Source organism: Ambystoma mexicanum, chromosome 7p (genome assembly GCF_040938575.1).
Source record: "Ambystoma mexicanum isolate Mex_15411 chromosome 7p, UKY_AmexF1_1, whole genome shotgun sequence".
NCBI lineage: Eukaryota > Metazoa > Chordata > Amphibia > Caudata > Ambystomatidae > Ambystoma > Ambystoma mexicanum.
In genome coordinates, this window is record NC_090939.1 from 269,508,099 (window position 1) to 269,524,029 (window position 15,931).

At 43.3% G+C, this 15,931-nt stretch overlaps 1 protein-coding gene across 1 annotated transcript in view; it reads right to left on the bottom strand.

Annotated features, from left to right (window-relative positions):
• URB1 (URB1 ribosome biogenesis homolog) overlaps positions 1 to 15,931 on the bottom strand; it is a 2,274,827-nt gene that overhangs the window by 859,557 nt on the left and 1,399,339 nt on the right. Inside the window, exon 22 of the mRNA XM_069636341.1 lies at positions 1,864 to 2,719. Coding sequence (XP_069492442.1) covers positions 1,864 to 2,719 — 856 coding nt within the window. The remainder of the gene's footprint in view (positions 1 to 1,863; positions 2,720 to 15,931) is intronic.

Sequence of the window (15,931 nt, forward strand, 5' to 3'; positions counted from 1 at the left end):
GCACTATCCACTTCATACCATTTTTCTATTAACTGTTAACTAATAGGACAGCAGGCTTTTCCAATGCGTATCAAAAAGCAGACAAACCTTCTTTGCGAACCCAATTAGCAACATCATAGGCCCCTCATTCAAGCAAGAATTAAGATCCTCAAAAAGCGAGATTGGGGGGAGGGACCAAGATTTTACCATACAAACTTAGTTTTTCCCCCCCAACTAGGTAAGGTCCTAACTCATGCCTAATCAAGCAATTCGGTAAATGAAGGGACAAATGAAGTGTAGGCTTCCAAACATACCCTTCCAAAGTATTTTAAAAAGGCTAGTAAATTGAATGGGTTAAAAGCCAATTATTAGAATTAAAAGAATTATCAGGACAATTTTCAGGTAAAAATACTTAAAAGTGGAATGAGAGAAAATCTAGACAACTTACTTAATATAGACTCTTTTTAGCTGAGCTAACAACATTTTTGATTTATTTTTACTAGCTGCCTCTACTTTTTTTTTTTCTTATGGAATCTGTTAAAGTAAAACGTAGATAGAGAAGACTATGTACCACTTCCAATCTCTCCCCCCGAAACTGCCCTAACTGTCCAACGCGTGACTCTAGGTTTTACATTTTTTGAAAAAAATGAAAGCACCACCTGTAAACTGAAAGAATTCCATTATAGAACAGCTAATGTGGAGATGCAATATGAGGGACACAAAGCTTGTGGGTCATTTGGTTATTTACCCACCCGTTGACTGCTAAAGGTCATGCTAATTCTTATGGTCATTCCCATCCACTTCCTGCACCACTCCTGCTCAAAACACATCCTCCACGGATGTATTTCAGCTAGCTTTATCAAGATCTAACAATAGATTTTGGCCTGCAGGTGTTCTCTCTAAGCAGTCTTCTGTTAATGGCTTAGTTTGGATATTTAAAAGAGCTACCAGTGAGAGAACTTAATTTATAAGCAATATGGTGTCCTTCACTGAAGTCCTATTAAAAGCAAGCATTGGCAAAACTCACATGTTTGACTTGTGCATAGGTATAACATACACATTTATCAAGAACTGCTATTATATGCCTGGATAGTCCTACCATTTTGCAGCTGCTGCCATAAAGGTCAGTTGGTACTATTATGGCGGAGCCTAGCAAATGCCTACCCAATTCCTACATAAAAGCCAAAACAGTTAGCGCTGCTTTGTTAAGACTGTTAAAAAGAATTATTTATATAATATCAGTGCCATTTAGGATTTTGAAAACCCCAGACACCCAACCAGGGTCCTCTACACTTGGTACAAATTAAGTTAGTCAAATGGTACAAAAATATTGTTCTGGAGAACACACATGGATGTATGTTGGTTCACACCAGGAACTAAGCCTAAGGAGGAGATGTTGTCAAGTGGCTAAGTTGCTGACATAAGAATCAGAGCATGTATTCTCTAATCCGAGCACTGGTACTCAACTGCCCAAGAAAAATCAAGTGATTCAGGAATTATTACTATCACCATGTCCCTCAAATTGCAAACGTGCAGCATAATACAAATGCACAAACCATTTGCACAGTGTATTATCTAGATTATCTAGTAATGTTTCAACAATGTTATCACCCCTATGACCATATGCTTGATTCGATCATCAAATCTCAATCGGACAAGCAAGAACACACTGCAGCTCTATATGCAACAGGTTATATTTGGGAAGCCCCTGCAGCAGTAGGTGTTCTCTTTGGAGAATCTCACTGTGCCTGATAGCTGGATCTGCTCTAGATCCAACTCTTATGAAAAACACTAAACCGAGCTGTTACAAACTCACACATATCTATATACATTGCGGATAAGGTGCTGGGTGCTTTGGTGACAACATAATAGTAATCCAGTTACCTTGCAATGGGCGTGAAAAATTGTACTGCTCTCGACATTCCAAATAGACATCGATAACATCAAGGTAGGCATCCATGTTTCTTTTCAGGTGTTTTGTCTGTCCTTCATTCAAGCACCAAAGCTCAAACTGGAAGAGGTGAGGCCTACTGTGCTGCACCAGCAATGCTCCAATGGAAAGGCAGGTCTCAGTCATATGGTTCAAACAGTGCATCAGAACATCCACTGAAACCACGTGTGCAAAGGCTGGTTCCTTCTGCAGGGCACAGCAAAGAACCTTTCCTAGGTCTTCACTGGAAGATGTGGACAGCAGAATTCCCAACCCTTTAATATGTTCTGCTGATATAACCAATGTGCCCTTCGTTGGCTGCCTTTGGTAGCTTTCTGTGAGTAGTTGTACCAGAGATTCACCATAAAAACTAAGACCCTTTTCTACAGCAGTCTCACTCTTTGACTTCTTCACTGTAAGATCATTCTCTGGAAGCTGCAGCATGGCCAGCGTGACCTCTTTCAACAAGGATGTGTCCAGATACGGATGTAAATCTTGTAAAGCTACCAATGACTGGGACATTTTTTCAGCCATTCTACTGGAGCCAGATTGCCTGTCATTAAGTTCTTTTGTGATGCAGCGGACAACAACCTCAAGATATTTGTAGAATGTGCTTTGACAGTTGAGGTGTACGAGCATAGGAGCACTTAACTTCAGGAGGTTAATGATACCATGGTTTAAATGGCCAGAAAGTTGCTTTACAGTGACAGGGTTTAAAGCGTGTTGAGGAACAATCTGAAGTTCTAAAGCCAGGAACCAATTTTCTAATACGGGGTGCTTCAAAATTGTTGTAAGCATATCTTGCAATACCTGTAACAAAGAATAGAAAAGGAAATCAAAACAAGTATCCAGCTGTGTGTACCGTAACAGTAGGTCTTAAAACACATCTATACAATACAATACAATTAAAGTAATGTTGCGACCTGCGGTACCTTGAAAACTACATTCTTCTAGAGGCTGCGCAGTGCACTTTGATTTGTATGTCATGTTGTTCTATCATTGACTTTTGAGCTGGTATGAGCATCAAAGAGAATGGCAAGAGGAGAGTTGAACAATAGAAAAGAGTAACATGGTACTATTGGAACATGAATGTCTTTACTTTGCACAGTTTACTTTAAATAAGAGTCATGTCATAACAGTGAGGCGGACAACTTTGTGAAGATGTTTCAAAAGATGGCATTTTATTAAATTCAAAAGGATTTGATAAACACCTCACCATCCATGACCTAACAAGGGTTTCCTTACCAACAAAATAGGCTAAAGGAAACATCCTAACAAAAGGATTCTGTCCCTCACACGTGTATATACAATAAACTTAACAAGGTAATGCATGGCAGCTTAAACATGACAAAATGAACAGTTGTCGACAAGACCTGGTAATCGTTCTTCCTTGTAATCCGGGTGAATTCCCCTTCCCCAGATTCAATAAGGATTTCAATAAATAGTTCAAACGAATAAGGAAATCCAATATTATGACAAAGTTCAAATAGAGTTCCTCTTCCACCAGTAAGTCTCCCGTTTGGGATTAACCAACAGTTCAAAATGTTCAGTAAGTCTTCTGCCTCTCCACACGTGGTAGAGAGTTCTACTTCTTAATAGTGAAAAGGTGTACTTCTCCAGTGCATAAATGTCAACAAAATCACTTCTGTCAGAATGATTCTGCAACAGTTCATAATGCACTTTCATTAACAACGTTGACTAGCCAAGATCACGCCACAATAATTAATCATAAGCTTACATAGTCTTCCCATTTCTTTTCCAACACCTATTAATAATACCACAGTACTTCAGTGAGTTCTGCCTGGTGCACTCACCTGCCAGGCCTTGACTACAAGGTCCTCTGCCCTGGTGTACTCTCCTGCCAGGACAATATGAAACTACTATGAACACTACAACAATTACTTCTGTGGCCCAGTTATGCTTTGTACAACTTGTAAAGTCTTTGACTTTCCACAATCTCAGTGCAAACTACTTCTTCTGTGAAAACATTAGACATATTGGTGCTGTTTGTTCCACACTTTTGTTTGCCACATGCAATGCAGGTTCTGTCTCTCTCCTTCTAAAGACTTCCTGTCAGAAGGGCAGCCTTCCTGCCACTCTACAAGACTAACCTCAGCGAAATTTCGGAGTCCTAGCCTCAAGGGGACCCGAGATCGAAGGGAACGTCAGACCACGACAAGTGAGTCCCTTTGCGGAACCGTGCTGCAGTGACCGCCATCCGAAACAGCTCACGAGTACAGTCCAGTCCGGAGAGGGATCCTGCATCGTGTATTGCTGCATTCTTCCTCCAAGAGTCCTTGCACCAGCTAAAGGCACTGACCAGAGCTCGAACCTGCAAATCAAGGGCTGAGGCTGACGGTGGGAAAAGCGACCTTGGACCTTCTTCCCTCGACCTGCCAAGTCCTGTGAAGAATCAGAGTAAGGGGGTGAATTACAGTGGTTCTTACCTGCCCCTAAACACCCTTTAAAAATGTTTTGCTAACTTTCCTAAAACCTTTACAATACTTTGGCTTTGCCATTGCTTTCTCACGCAAGCCTTACGAAAGTTGGGGACACTTTTCTTAGAGTAACTTGTCCTCTAACCCTTGGAATAATTCACCGGACCCCAGAGACCCTACCTTCATTTTTTCCAGCGTTAAAAACTGTGTCGGAACTGAACTTTTGAGCATGAGGCCCAAGACAACTTAGGGAAGGAGCTTTGAAGCTAGGGCTAATTCTTTGTGGACCTATAGTGAATAAACTAATCTATACTTTCCTTTACAGGGGTTTGATCTGTATTATGCCCTACTCTAGTGACTGTATATTTGCATTCTATTATTAGTGTTGTATGATAAGTCTACCCGTTATTAGTCATTTTTCATTGGGTTGCTTGGCCATAAATAAATAACTATTTTTATAAATACTGTCCAAGTGTAATTTGCGACTCCCATTGTGTATACTCAGTGTGGACCCTTTACAAGCTCTCCACCTGTTGAGACTTAGCCTAGACCACTCATCACTGCTACCTTGAACTGGTTTGGCTACAGCTCCCAAAGTTGTCGCTGTCACAATATAGGGTGGCCTTTTATACATCTGTACCCCAGGTCAGAGTATAGAAAATCAGTCCTAACACATTTCCACGGATTGAGGAACCGCAGGTTCTGCAGGCCATTAGTCTACTTAAATGCTGTCACTCTGCGGGTCCTGAAGTCCATTAGTCCGTTGCTTGCAGAACCGCACACTGGTCTCGTTAACCACTCTTTACAGACTGGTACCATTCTGGGGTTTTTGAAACATGCTTTAGTTACTCCCTTGCTAAAAAAGCCTTCTCTGGACGCTACTACACCCGATCATTTTCGTCCAATTTCCATTCTGCCCTCTTGATGAAGATTCTTGAGTGTGGTGCCTCAATTAAGTGAGTACTTGGAATCTCATCTCATCTTGGAACCTTTTCAATCTGGCTTTGGCCCCCTTTTGCCCCCTTATGGGGACAGAAGCTGTGCTGGTGATTTATTGACGATCTTTCTTTGATTTTGTATAAGGGTGGATATGGGGTTCTCATTTGGCTTTATCTCTCCACAGCGTTTGACACTATTGATCATGTCATCCTCTGTCAGCGCCTCGGGGTGATCGGGGTTGGAGGCCCCGTCTTGGAGTGGTTTCAGTCCTTTCTCTTGGACAGAACTCAGTCTCTGTCACTGCCCCCTTTTTTCTTCGGCTCCTGTTCCTCTTACCTGTGGTGTTCCCCAGGGCTCGGCCGTTTCTCCTCTTTTGTTTAACGTCTATATGCTCCCATTGGCCAAACGTATCCATTCTCATGGTTGTATGTTTTTTGCCTACGCTGATGACACGCAAATTATTTTGCATATTAACCAGGATCGGATGGCTGTGACTTTTCGTGTAAAAAAAAACTGTCCGTCTGACATTGGAGTTTGGATGCGTACAAACTAGCTCAAGTTCAATGCAGATAAGACAGAAGTGATGGTACTGGGCACCACTCCTTCTGATTGCTCTGTTTGGTCCATTGCTTTTTGGCCGTCCTTCTTCGGACCAACCCCAGCCCGGTGACTACAGTAAAACACCTGGGCATTACCATTTCTGCCCCACTCTCTGCTATTCCTCAGGCTAACACAACATGTAGTGCAGCTCATTTTAAGCTTAGGCTTCTGAAGAAGGTTATTCCGTTTGTGCCCGCGGACCTCCGTGGCTTGGTGGCTTCTACTTTATTATGGGAAATCTAGCCTATTGTAATGCTCCTGTTCGGCTCCTGTTCCTCTTACCTGTGGTGTTCCCCAGGGCTCGGCCGTTTCTCCTCTTTTGTTTAACATCTATATGCTCCCATTGGCCAAACGTATCCATTCTCATGGTTGTATGTTTTTTGCCTACGCTGATGACACGCAAATTATTTTGCATATTAACCAGGATCAGATGGCTGTGACTTTTCGTGTAAAAAAAAACTGTCCGTCTGACATTGGAGTTTGGATGCGTACAAACTAGCTCAAGTTCAATGCAGATAAGACAGAAGTGATGGTACTGGGCACCACTCCTTCTGATTGCTCTGTTTGGTCCATTGCTTTTTGGCCGTCCTTCTTCGGACCAACCCCAGCCGGTGACTACAGTAAAACACCTGGGCATTACCATTTCTGCCCCCCTCTCTGCTATTCCTCAGGCTAACACAACATGTAGTGCAGCTCATTTTAAGCTTAGGCTTCTGAAAAAGGTTATTCCGTTTGTGCCCGTGGACCTCCGTGGCTTGGTGGCTTCTACTTTATTATGGGAAATCTAGCCTATTGTAATGCAATCCTCTTCGCCCAACCAGTGACCATTCCCCACTGATTACACGTTGTGCAGAACTCTGCTGCCCGCCTGCCGATTGGCATTTCAAAATTTGCTAGAACCTCTATGGTACTTAAGAAACTACATTGACTGCCGTTTGCTGGAAGGATAAAGTTTAAAGTTCTTTGTCTTGTTCATCGGGCTATGCATGGACTGGGAGCAGGTTTTCTATGTCAGAAAATTAATCTTTACTCTCCTTCTTGGGCTCTTCGTTCTACTGGCCAGGCCCTTCTTCAGGCTCAGCGTTTTTCGCAAATCCACATGAGGGGGTGGGGAGGAGAGGTGCTTTCTCAGTGATGGCTCCTCTGCTATGGAATTCTCTCCCTGTGTCCCTAAGAAAGACTGAAGATCATCTTCACTTTCATAAGGTTCTAAAGACCTTCTTGTTTCAGCCTTAGTTTGGTGTGTCCTTTTCTCTACCTTCCTGCTTTTTACTGGTTGTCGGGCACCTCCAACTTTTTTGGTTGGCTCCCTTGGTTTTTTCTAGCGCCATGATGCCTTCGGGCCACAAATGTGCATTACAAAATGCTATAACATAACAGACTACCTACAGCAGCTGATAAGGTAAGTGTGGTGTGAGCAGAGAGTACTGCCATTACTGTACTCAAATAAAAGCCCATCACTCATGCTACCTAATATCTCATACCTAAATTCACCTAGTCTAATTGTGTAACTGGTATTAATCGTACTGCCAAAGTTGAATATACATGGTTTTCCATTGCACTGCCAAATTTGAATCAAGTGGTATTCATCGCTCGGCAATAGTTGAATCTACCGGCTTCCCGATAGTTCTCCCAAAGTTGAATCTAACTGGCTCTCATTGCTTTGTGAAAGTTGAACTCTAAAGAGTCTCTCTCTGTGATCAGAAGATAGGCTTCTGTGTAAGCATTTGCATTGAGTTAATTACACTCCCAGCTGCGCAATCAAATAGGAGTTTGTATAAGCATTTCGTCGCTGTTCTTATTTTCTTTCCCAGTGGCACTCAGAGCTTGACAGGGTGTAGATTTCACTCCTCGCCCTATCATGCTGGCCTCGGATGTACCAAACCCCATCCCAGCCCCACCCCCCATTTCTCCCACCTCCCGCCCCACATTTTACCAATAAGGCGGGTTGGCAGCTCGCTGGCGCACCACTCTCCTGAACCCAATTAGTACACACCAGCTCACACGACAACTCACCCCACCCTTCTAAACTCACCCTCTGCCCTTCGCACCAACTCCCTGCATCTCAATAGGAATAAGGCGGCTCGGGCAGCTGGCTGGCGTGCCACCCTCCTGTGCCCTATCATTGCACTACAGCCTACATCTCGCACCATAACTCCTCCTCCCAACCCCCAGAAAACCCACCCGTTCCCCTACGCCCAGCATTGTTGCACCACCCCTCTGCTTCCACCTCTCTACCCCACCCCCTAGGATACTAAGGTCATGCTTCCCCTCCCCCAGTGCAGCATGAGCCGCCCAGGCCAACACAGCCCATCAATGAACCCTCCTACTCTTTCTCTCTCTCTCTCTCTCTCTCTCTCTCTCTCCCTCTCTCTCTCTTGACCCTCAAGCGCCCCACAAATCGCACAGGCTGTGCTCATCGTAGACCATCACCGACACATTCCTCTCCCCATCTCCTCCTTTAGAGCCCCCCCTGAACTCCCTCCATATTCTTCCCAGCCTTCCTCCCCACTCGCAACCGTAGCCCTTTTCCCCATCCCAGATAAACATCCCTCTCAACCTCCCACCATCTGAACATGTCACCTTTCCCTCCCACATCCTCGTTCCCCTCCCACCCTGCCCAAACCCTGCCACTCCCAAATCCCAGCATACACCAGAATTCTCACAAGCCATCTTGCATACTCATGACTGCCAGATCAGTCTCCAAAAACAAAAACATCCCTGCCCTCTTATCCACTGAAAACCCAGACATTCTATTCATCACTGAAACCTCACATCCGAGAGACCGAGAGTCCTGCGTTTGTGTGTATAAATACATTGTGGGCGCAGAGCGCTGCGCAGAGTTCCAGGCTTGAGTTCCCAGTCTTCTCCAGTCATCATGCTTATTTTTGCTGAGGAGCTGCACTACGACCGAGAATTCGAGAGACCGAGAGTCCTGCGTTTGTGTTTATAAATACATTGTGGGCGCGGAGCGCCAGGCTTGAGTTCCCAGTCTTCTCCAGTCCGCTCCAGGCTGCTACGGGACTGCTGCACTAATGACGGCGATCACGGACCACGAGGGTCCTGCACTGAGGCGGAAAACTCTGCAGCAACGCCGTATGCAGAATCCATGGACTGCGCTGAAGGCTGATGCGACCGGTAAAACTTTAAAGGTAAGCGTCTTACCATCATCAACCTCTGATCCCCCTGAACCTTTAGAGTCCGCCTCCGCGCCTGCCATTCTTACTGCCACTCTTACTAACACTAATATTAATACTTCTGCAATGGCGGCGGCTTCTGGAATGGCTGCCGCATCTGCAGAAATGTCGGAAGCGTCGGAAGAGGTGGAAGAGGTGGGCTCTCATAGGGGGAAGGAGAAATGCACACCGAGCGCCTGTCCATTTGTTTGCCCGTCAGAAACTGAGCTTGAACTATTCGATGCGGAGTTGAGCACGGCACCCAGTGAGATGCCGATCTTGGGAAACATCTCGGCTGAAGCTGTTCAGAATGTTGAGAATTGTAACACGCCAAGTAGCAAGCAGTCTGACAAACTTTTCACTTTGAAAGATTTACCGCTTGCTCCACACAGATCTCCTCCGCCAGTAATGACAAGCAAAGAGACGTCTTTGTTCACTTCTGAAACTGCTGACGTTTTTTTCTCACCTTTTGAATGTACTGATGCCGAATTAATGGAGGCTTCACAAGATGAGGATGTCAGCTTGCAGCAGACTACCCTTCAGCCCGGGCTAAATACCTCTGCTTCTGCTATGCATGCAAATGTTGCAACATTGCTGGATAACTCTTCTCCTGCAGTTTGTTCTTCTACAATACATGTGACTGCTGCGACAACATCAGAGAGCTCCTCTTTTACAGGTTGTGCCACTGAAAATGAGCCTTGGGTCAAGAATCAGGCTGTGAGTCAGGTGGTTTCGAATAAGTACAACTTACTTCAAAGACCTGATACAACCTTGCTAAAAAGGAACGCTTCAAAACGTAAAGCAACAAATGACCAATACTACGATGATGGAAAAGTCACTTCCTTTTCTGTTCAACCTTTTGGAAGTGCCGTTGACCATTCAGAACTCTCGCCCTTTGGAGTCATCGCTGAATTTCAGCACGCACCGCGGCGTTAAGGGTAATGAAACACGATCTAAAGGAAATCAGAACACACCGGTAGTACAAGGGCCTGAGCTGAGAGCGTCAAATATTGAGGCTGCTACGAAATGTGTCACTGAGGATGCCTCTCAGCCAGCTGTACAAACAAAATTACACAGATCACAAAATAAAAAAGCTTCTTCAAGTACTCCGCAAACTGTAAGTACACGTCCAATCTCAACTCATTCTTTGAGAGACTCGCACAGGATTCCAGTTGTGAATACATTTTCATTAAGTGATTCTCACTCTGATACGGTAACCAGCATGCATTCAAATACAGACGAGAACGCCAGTTCGAGTTCCAAACCTAGTTTATTGTGGGCAGCAGCTATGCAGATTTATAACAACGTTCTTGCAGCTTCATAAACTGCATTGTTACCTTGTTTAAAGATGTACGAGTCCCTTCTTGAAGCCTTTAAAGATCAGTCTTCACTAGTATCATCTCTAAAAGTAAAAATTGACAATTTTGAAGCTGTGACTTTGTTTCTCCAGAATCAGCTACTACGTGAAGCCGATCAATCAACACGCTGGCAAGAAAGGTTGAGTGACTTAGCTGCTCGACATCACTGTCAGAATGATAATTTGTCTGAAGGCTTACTCGAAGCTGTTAAATGGATGCGACATTCAAATGTTTCCTCGGTCCAGCAAGTAACTCCTTCAGTGGCTTACGATCAAACATCTGACGTCTACACAACCAAGATGCTAATCAATTCACAACCACATGCTCTCCAACCCAACACAATGCATGTGAAGAAAAAAAGCCAAGGCTAAAAATGACAAATAAAATGACATGCAAACTGTTAGCTTGGACGAAGTGGTCGACAATTCCATTTCACAAGAAGCTCCACTTTCAAATGAAAACACACTAAACTCAGAATCTCTGCAAAACAACCTTGACAATGCTCCACAAATTGTGAATGATTCCACAACTGACCTTCCTGATCAAGGCACTCAAACAAATAAACAAAGTTCTTGTCAAAACCCAAGCATTACCCTAGCTATTCCCTCGGTCTCATTTGGGATCTTTGAGGGGACTGCGAAAACAATAGCTCCAAAACTGAAGTCGGACCTTAAAATGATGACAAGGAAAAAAAACTTACAGGAGGCAATAATAACTAAAGGAAGTCGAAGCTCTAAAGGAACCCAACTGCCCATGAAACAAAGGAAATATATTAGAAATATGGTGCCTTTGACAAAAACTGGGCTGTTCAGTAGTAAGGAGAATTCTAATTCTCAGATTCTTGCAGGCAATGAAATTGACGATCCTTCATCGCAAAAACACCGCTGTTCACTTGCACCACCAAGAAAACGAGGAACAGTTGAATCGGAACCAGAAGTGTCAGCGATTGGGTCTCCTGAGTCTGTCACTGACCTATGTAATTTATCTACTTACTCTGATGACCCTATCGAGCAATTAGTGTCCCACGGACAGGAGATTAATGATGCTGTAAGAGGAGCCCAAAAACAGGCAAACTCCACAAAAGGGGGCGTGAGAAGTGACAAGGAAGTGGAAGGACTTAAAGGTTCACCAGCACGTAACTCGACAGTGATTTCTAAAATGAACCCAAAACAAACCACTGTCAAACAAAATAGACAAACACATTACAAATCTCGTGTCCATCAAGCTGAAAATTCAAGCTCTGAAGTGCAAATTGCGACTACAAAACCTTCACTCAGACGACGGCGAATTAAATCTGAACCGTCACAACGTGATGAAACTTTTCAATTGTATTCCTCTACTTCGTACCATCACGCCCGACGACATAAAAATAGTTGAGTACGCGACTGAGAAATGCTGTGACCAGGTTCTTCTCCACATTGTCTGTGCCTCGGTTAGTAATACAATTCTGAAGGCTTCTGAGGAATTGCTTGTATTTGGCTTTGATATAACTCTCAAACCATCTACTCAAGCATGGAAAAGACAAGTCTGAGACCTGAGGATCATGAGCATCATAACAACAGATGTGCTGAGATACGCAAAGCCTTAAAAATGTCTGCCAATTCATGCCAAGGCAATACCAATCTTCAAAGGCGATCCACTCATGCCTATGATAACCCAATGAATTTAGTGAATTATAATTAGCCACGCCCGGTTACAAGCGTCCAATTGTGTGAATTTTTATCTTGGAATACCAGAGGCTTTTCTCACCTATTTAACAGCTTTGATGTTTCTTTAGAAAGAGTCTTTGTAATTTGTCTCCAAGAAACTTGGTTAAGCGAAGTTCCATCAAGAGATGGCTATATAACTTTACTAAATCCAGCCATCAAAAGTTCAAAAGGGAGACCTTCGTCGGGTCTCCTGATACTTATAAAAATTAATCCTTGTTTCAATAGTGAATACTTATTGTCCAAACCCTTTTGTTCAAGGTGTCCTGCTACGGACCGGAGACGAAAACACAGCTTCAAGAAACCATCTACTAATTTTAAATGGACACTGGAATCCTGATAAAATTAGCACAAAGACCTTTCTAAATTCCATCGCACAGTTAATAGATGAGGCCTTGACAACTTATACGAACATCTCTATAATTTGCTGCAGTGATTTGAACTGCACATGGTTCAAAATTGATCTCTCAACTCAGTGCTTTATTCCACTACGAAGTGAAGAGGTAAATGCAAAAGGCCAGAAATGGAGTCTTGCACTGCAAAACCGAAACTGCAAAATGGTCAACGGCAATGTGACTGGAGACCAACCACCCAGCGCAACATGGTCAAATTTAAAATCAAGGTCGATAATGGACTACTTCTGGGTATCTGAAAATCCTTTTTGCCAGGATCTGAATCTGGTAGTATGTGAGATGACAAATAGTGACCACGACCTCTTGCCTGCTTGAATGGACACGCTCTACAAAGACTTATGTAACCTCGTTATTGGTCAACGCAGGAGGAAATCTACTGTGGATTAACGGCTCTCAAATTTATACGATGAGCCAACAATTCTTCATCCAAAACGCAGTCCTGTCTGTTGTCTAGGCTCCACTACTTGTCGACTTTATTACCATCAAAGTGTCCGACAGGGTGATGGGCATCTCTCACAGACATCATTCATCTATGCTGATAACAACTAAACAGACTAATGCGACGAGATATAAGAGCCTTGAAAAAGTATTCAGCCACAAAGATGTGTGGCTCTGATCTCAATGCTGCAATTCGATTGCGATGACAAACGTACAGGAATTGGTTGAAATCCCAAAAATTGATAATTGAACAGGACAAAGCCGAATCAATAATGAAACAACTGATTTGAAAGAACACACATGAAATATGGGCTTTCCTGAATGCAGGAAACTCACGTCACTCTGCGCCCTTGTCAAACGAAATCGAAGCATTCAAATGGGAGGCTCATTTTAGGAACATCTTTAGCGCTCCCTAGAATGAACTAACACCTGATCCACAAAGCAATCTCACTTTGTGGGATTTACAAATCTCTGTGGATGACATCATGATTGCAATACGAGTAATAAAAAGCTCTCACGCTGCAGGCCCTGACATGATATCAAATATGATGTTAAAACAAAACGTTGATCAATGGTCAGTTTTCATCGCAGCATTGTTCTCTTTATTGTCCTCTTCAATGTTGGTTCCCGAGTCCTGGCCTGAAGCAATCATCGTCCCTATATACAAGAAGGGCAATCGGGCTAACCCTAACAACTATCGCCCGATTGCCCTGCTGGACACTACTGGAAAGAGCTCTGATTCTTTTTTACGCAAAAAACTGGTCCGATGGTCTACGCAAGAACTGATCTATGATGTCCGTCAAACCGGATTTACTAAGGGAGTCGGAGTGGAAGTCAATCTACTGATACTGAACTTATTAAAACTTGAAATCTTGAAGGCAAAAAGAAAACTATACTTGCTATTCATCGACCTACGGGGGGCCTTTGACAGCGTCAACCGTAGTAAGCTTTGGCAAAAAAATGTCAAACTGGAATTGCCCTCAAAACCTGTTGTAACCAATAAAAGCCTTACACTCCAATACTGTCATACGGATACGCCCAAATAATCAGGGCGATTTATCAGAGAAAATACCAACAGAAAATGGAGTAAAGCAAGGTTGCCCATTGGCCGCTGAACTTTTCAAACTTTTCATCTCTGATCTCCCGATACAATTCAAATCTGTTCGCTGTTTTCCGCCAAAAATTAACAACACGGAAATTCACTGTATAACTTATGCCGATGATCTTGTCCTAATGGACCTTAAGCAGATTGGCCTCCAACGGCTCTTAACCAAACTTTACGAATATATAAATATGAATGATCTTGAATTAAACATCGAAAAGACTAAGATCATGACCATTGGGGCAGTAGGATCCAAAAAATTAAACACCTTTCAGTGGAAAATTAATGGTACTACGCTAAGTGTGGTTAATTCCATTAGATATCTCGCCATTAAGTTTAATACATCTCTCAGAGGATACCATTGGAAGCTTGAACTAGTCAATCGTATGACGCAATTCAGTATCTAAGGCTTGAAATTAAACAAGTCTTATGGAAAATTCACGCTTGCCCCATGTCTAATCTTTTATGCCCAAAAGGTTCTTCCAGCAATTACCTTCGGGTCTGAATCGGGTTGGAACATCGAACCCCAGTTTTGGCAGAAGCTAGAAGGTATATTCCGGCGCCGGGTACTGAGGCTGCCACTTTACATCTCGATGACCTCATTACGATATGGACTCATTAAATTCCATACATAACTGTGTTATGTGGAAATCATTTATGATGTTCTGAAAGATGATGCTAAATCCCTTGATCCCGCTGTATCAAGTCTTTGAACAAACTTCAGGTCCTGGGAGACTAAGTCTCTTTGATGATTGGCGATCGTCGTTGGAAGCGGTTTTAGCCAATGCTGACTTAAATCTAGCTGACCTGATTTCACAACCGCAATATGTCAAAAGGAAATTTGAGTCCTGGATCTGGATCCAAAATTGTGAATTGAGACAGACGATGCCAACTAGATTGAAATCGGGCATAAGTGAACATAAACTCAATGTTCAGTGTTCTTATTTAACAAACTGTCCTTCACGACACCATCGCAATCAATTCTTGAGGCTACGTCTAAACGCTTTGAAGACCAGGGAGATGCAATTTCTCCGGCATTTCAAGGATGTAAATGACGATTGCTGTCGCTTCTGTAATGCCAACACTGAAACTTTAGAACATTTAGTAACTGGATGTTCTGCGTTAATCTCACGGCGAATGCGCCTCTTAGGAGGATTTCGACCAGTGAAACCCCACGATCGGAGCTGGTGGTCATATGCCGTTGCGGGACACAACGTCAAATTAACCTGTGCAGTAGTGGATTTCCTGGACTCCTTACAACTAAATGACACTGTTGTCTCAAAATGAATACCATTGCAAACTCTTCCGGATTCCTTACAACTAAACGAGAACGTTGCTCTGCATTGACGTCTCTGACTTTAATCTATTCTATGGAATTGCTGTCTTCTTTTCCAAGTTTCATAAACGAGGTTGACTTTTTTAATGATCTGTTGACCACTCTTTTTGTGAAAGAGGAAAAGGTTGTGAGAAATTGCTGTAATTAAACTTCGGCCTCCTGTCAGCATGCTTTCAGGGTTTGCCGAGCTGAAGTTTCAATAAAAAGAATTTTTTAAAAACGAAACCTGGTTCACTGATGACTTCAATCCAATCGCACAGAAGGCCTTCACAACCGGCTACTCCCGGCTGGAACGGGTCCAGCAGAGTGGGGGGTCCAGCCATCCTCCACAAGCAGCAGCTTTCAGTAATATGCACAAAGAACATTCCTTGCAATGCTGAATATGAATCTCTTTTTTTGCAAAGTTCCATCTCAGCAGTTCCTTCCTCCACAGCTTCCTTCTCCTATATAGGCCACCCGGCTACAACCGGAATTTCGCAGACTCCTTCCCGACCATGTTGATCCAGCACCTTTCTC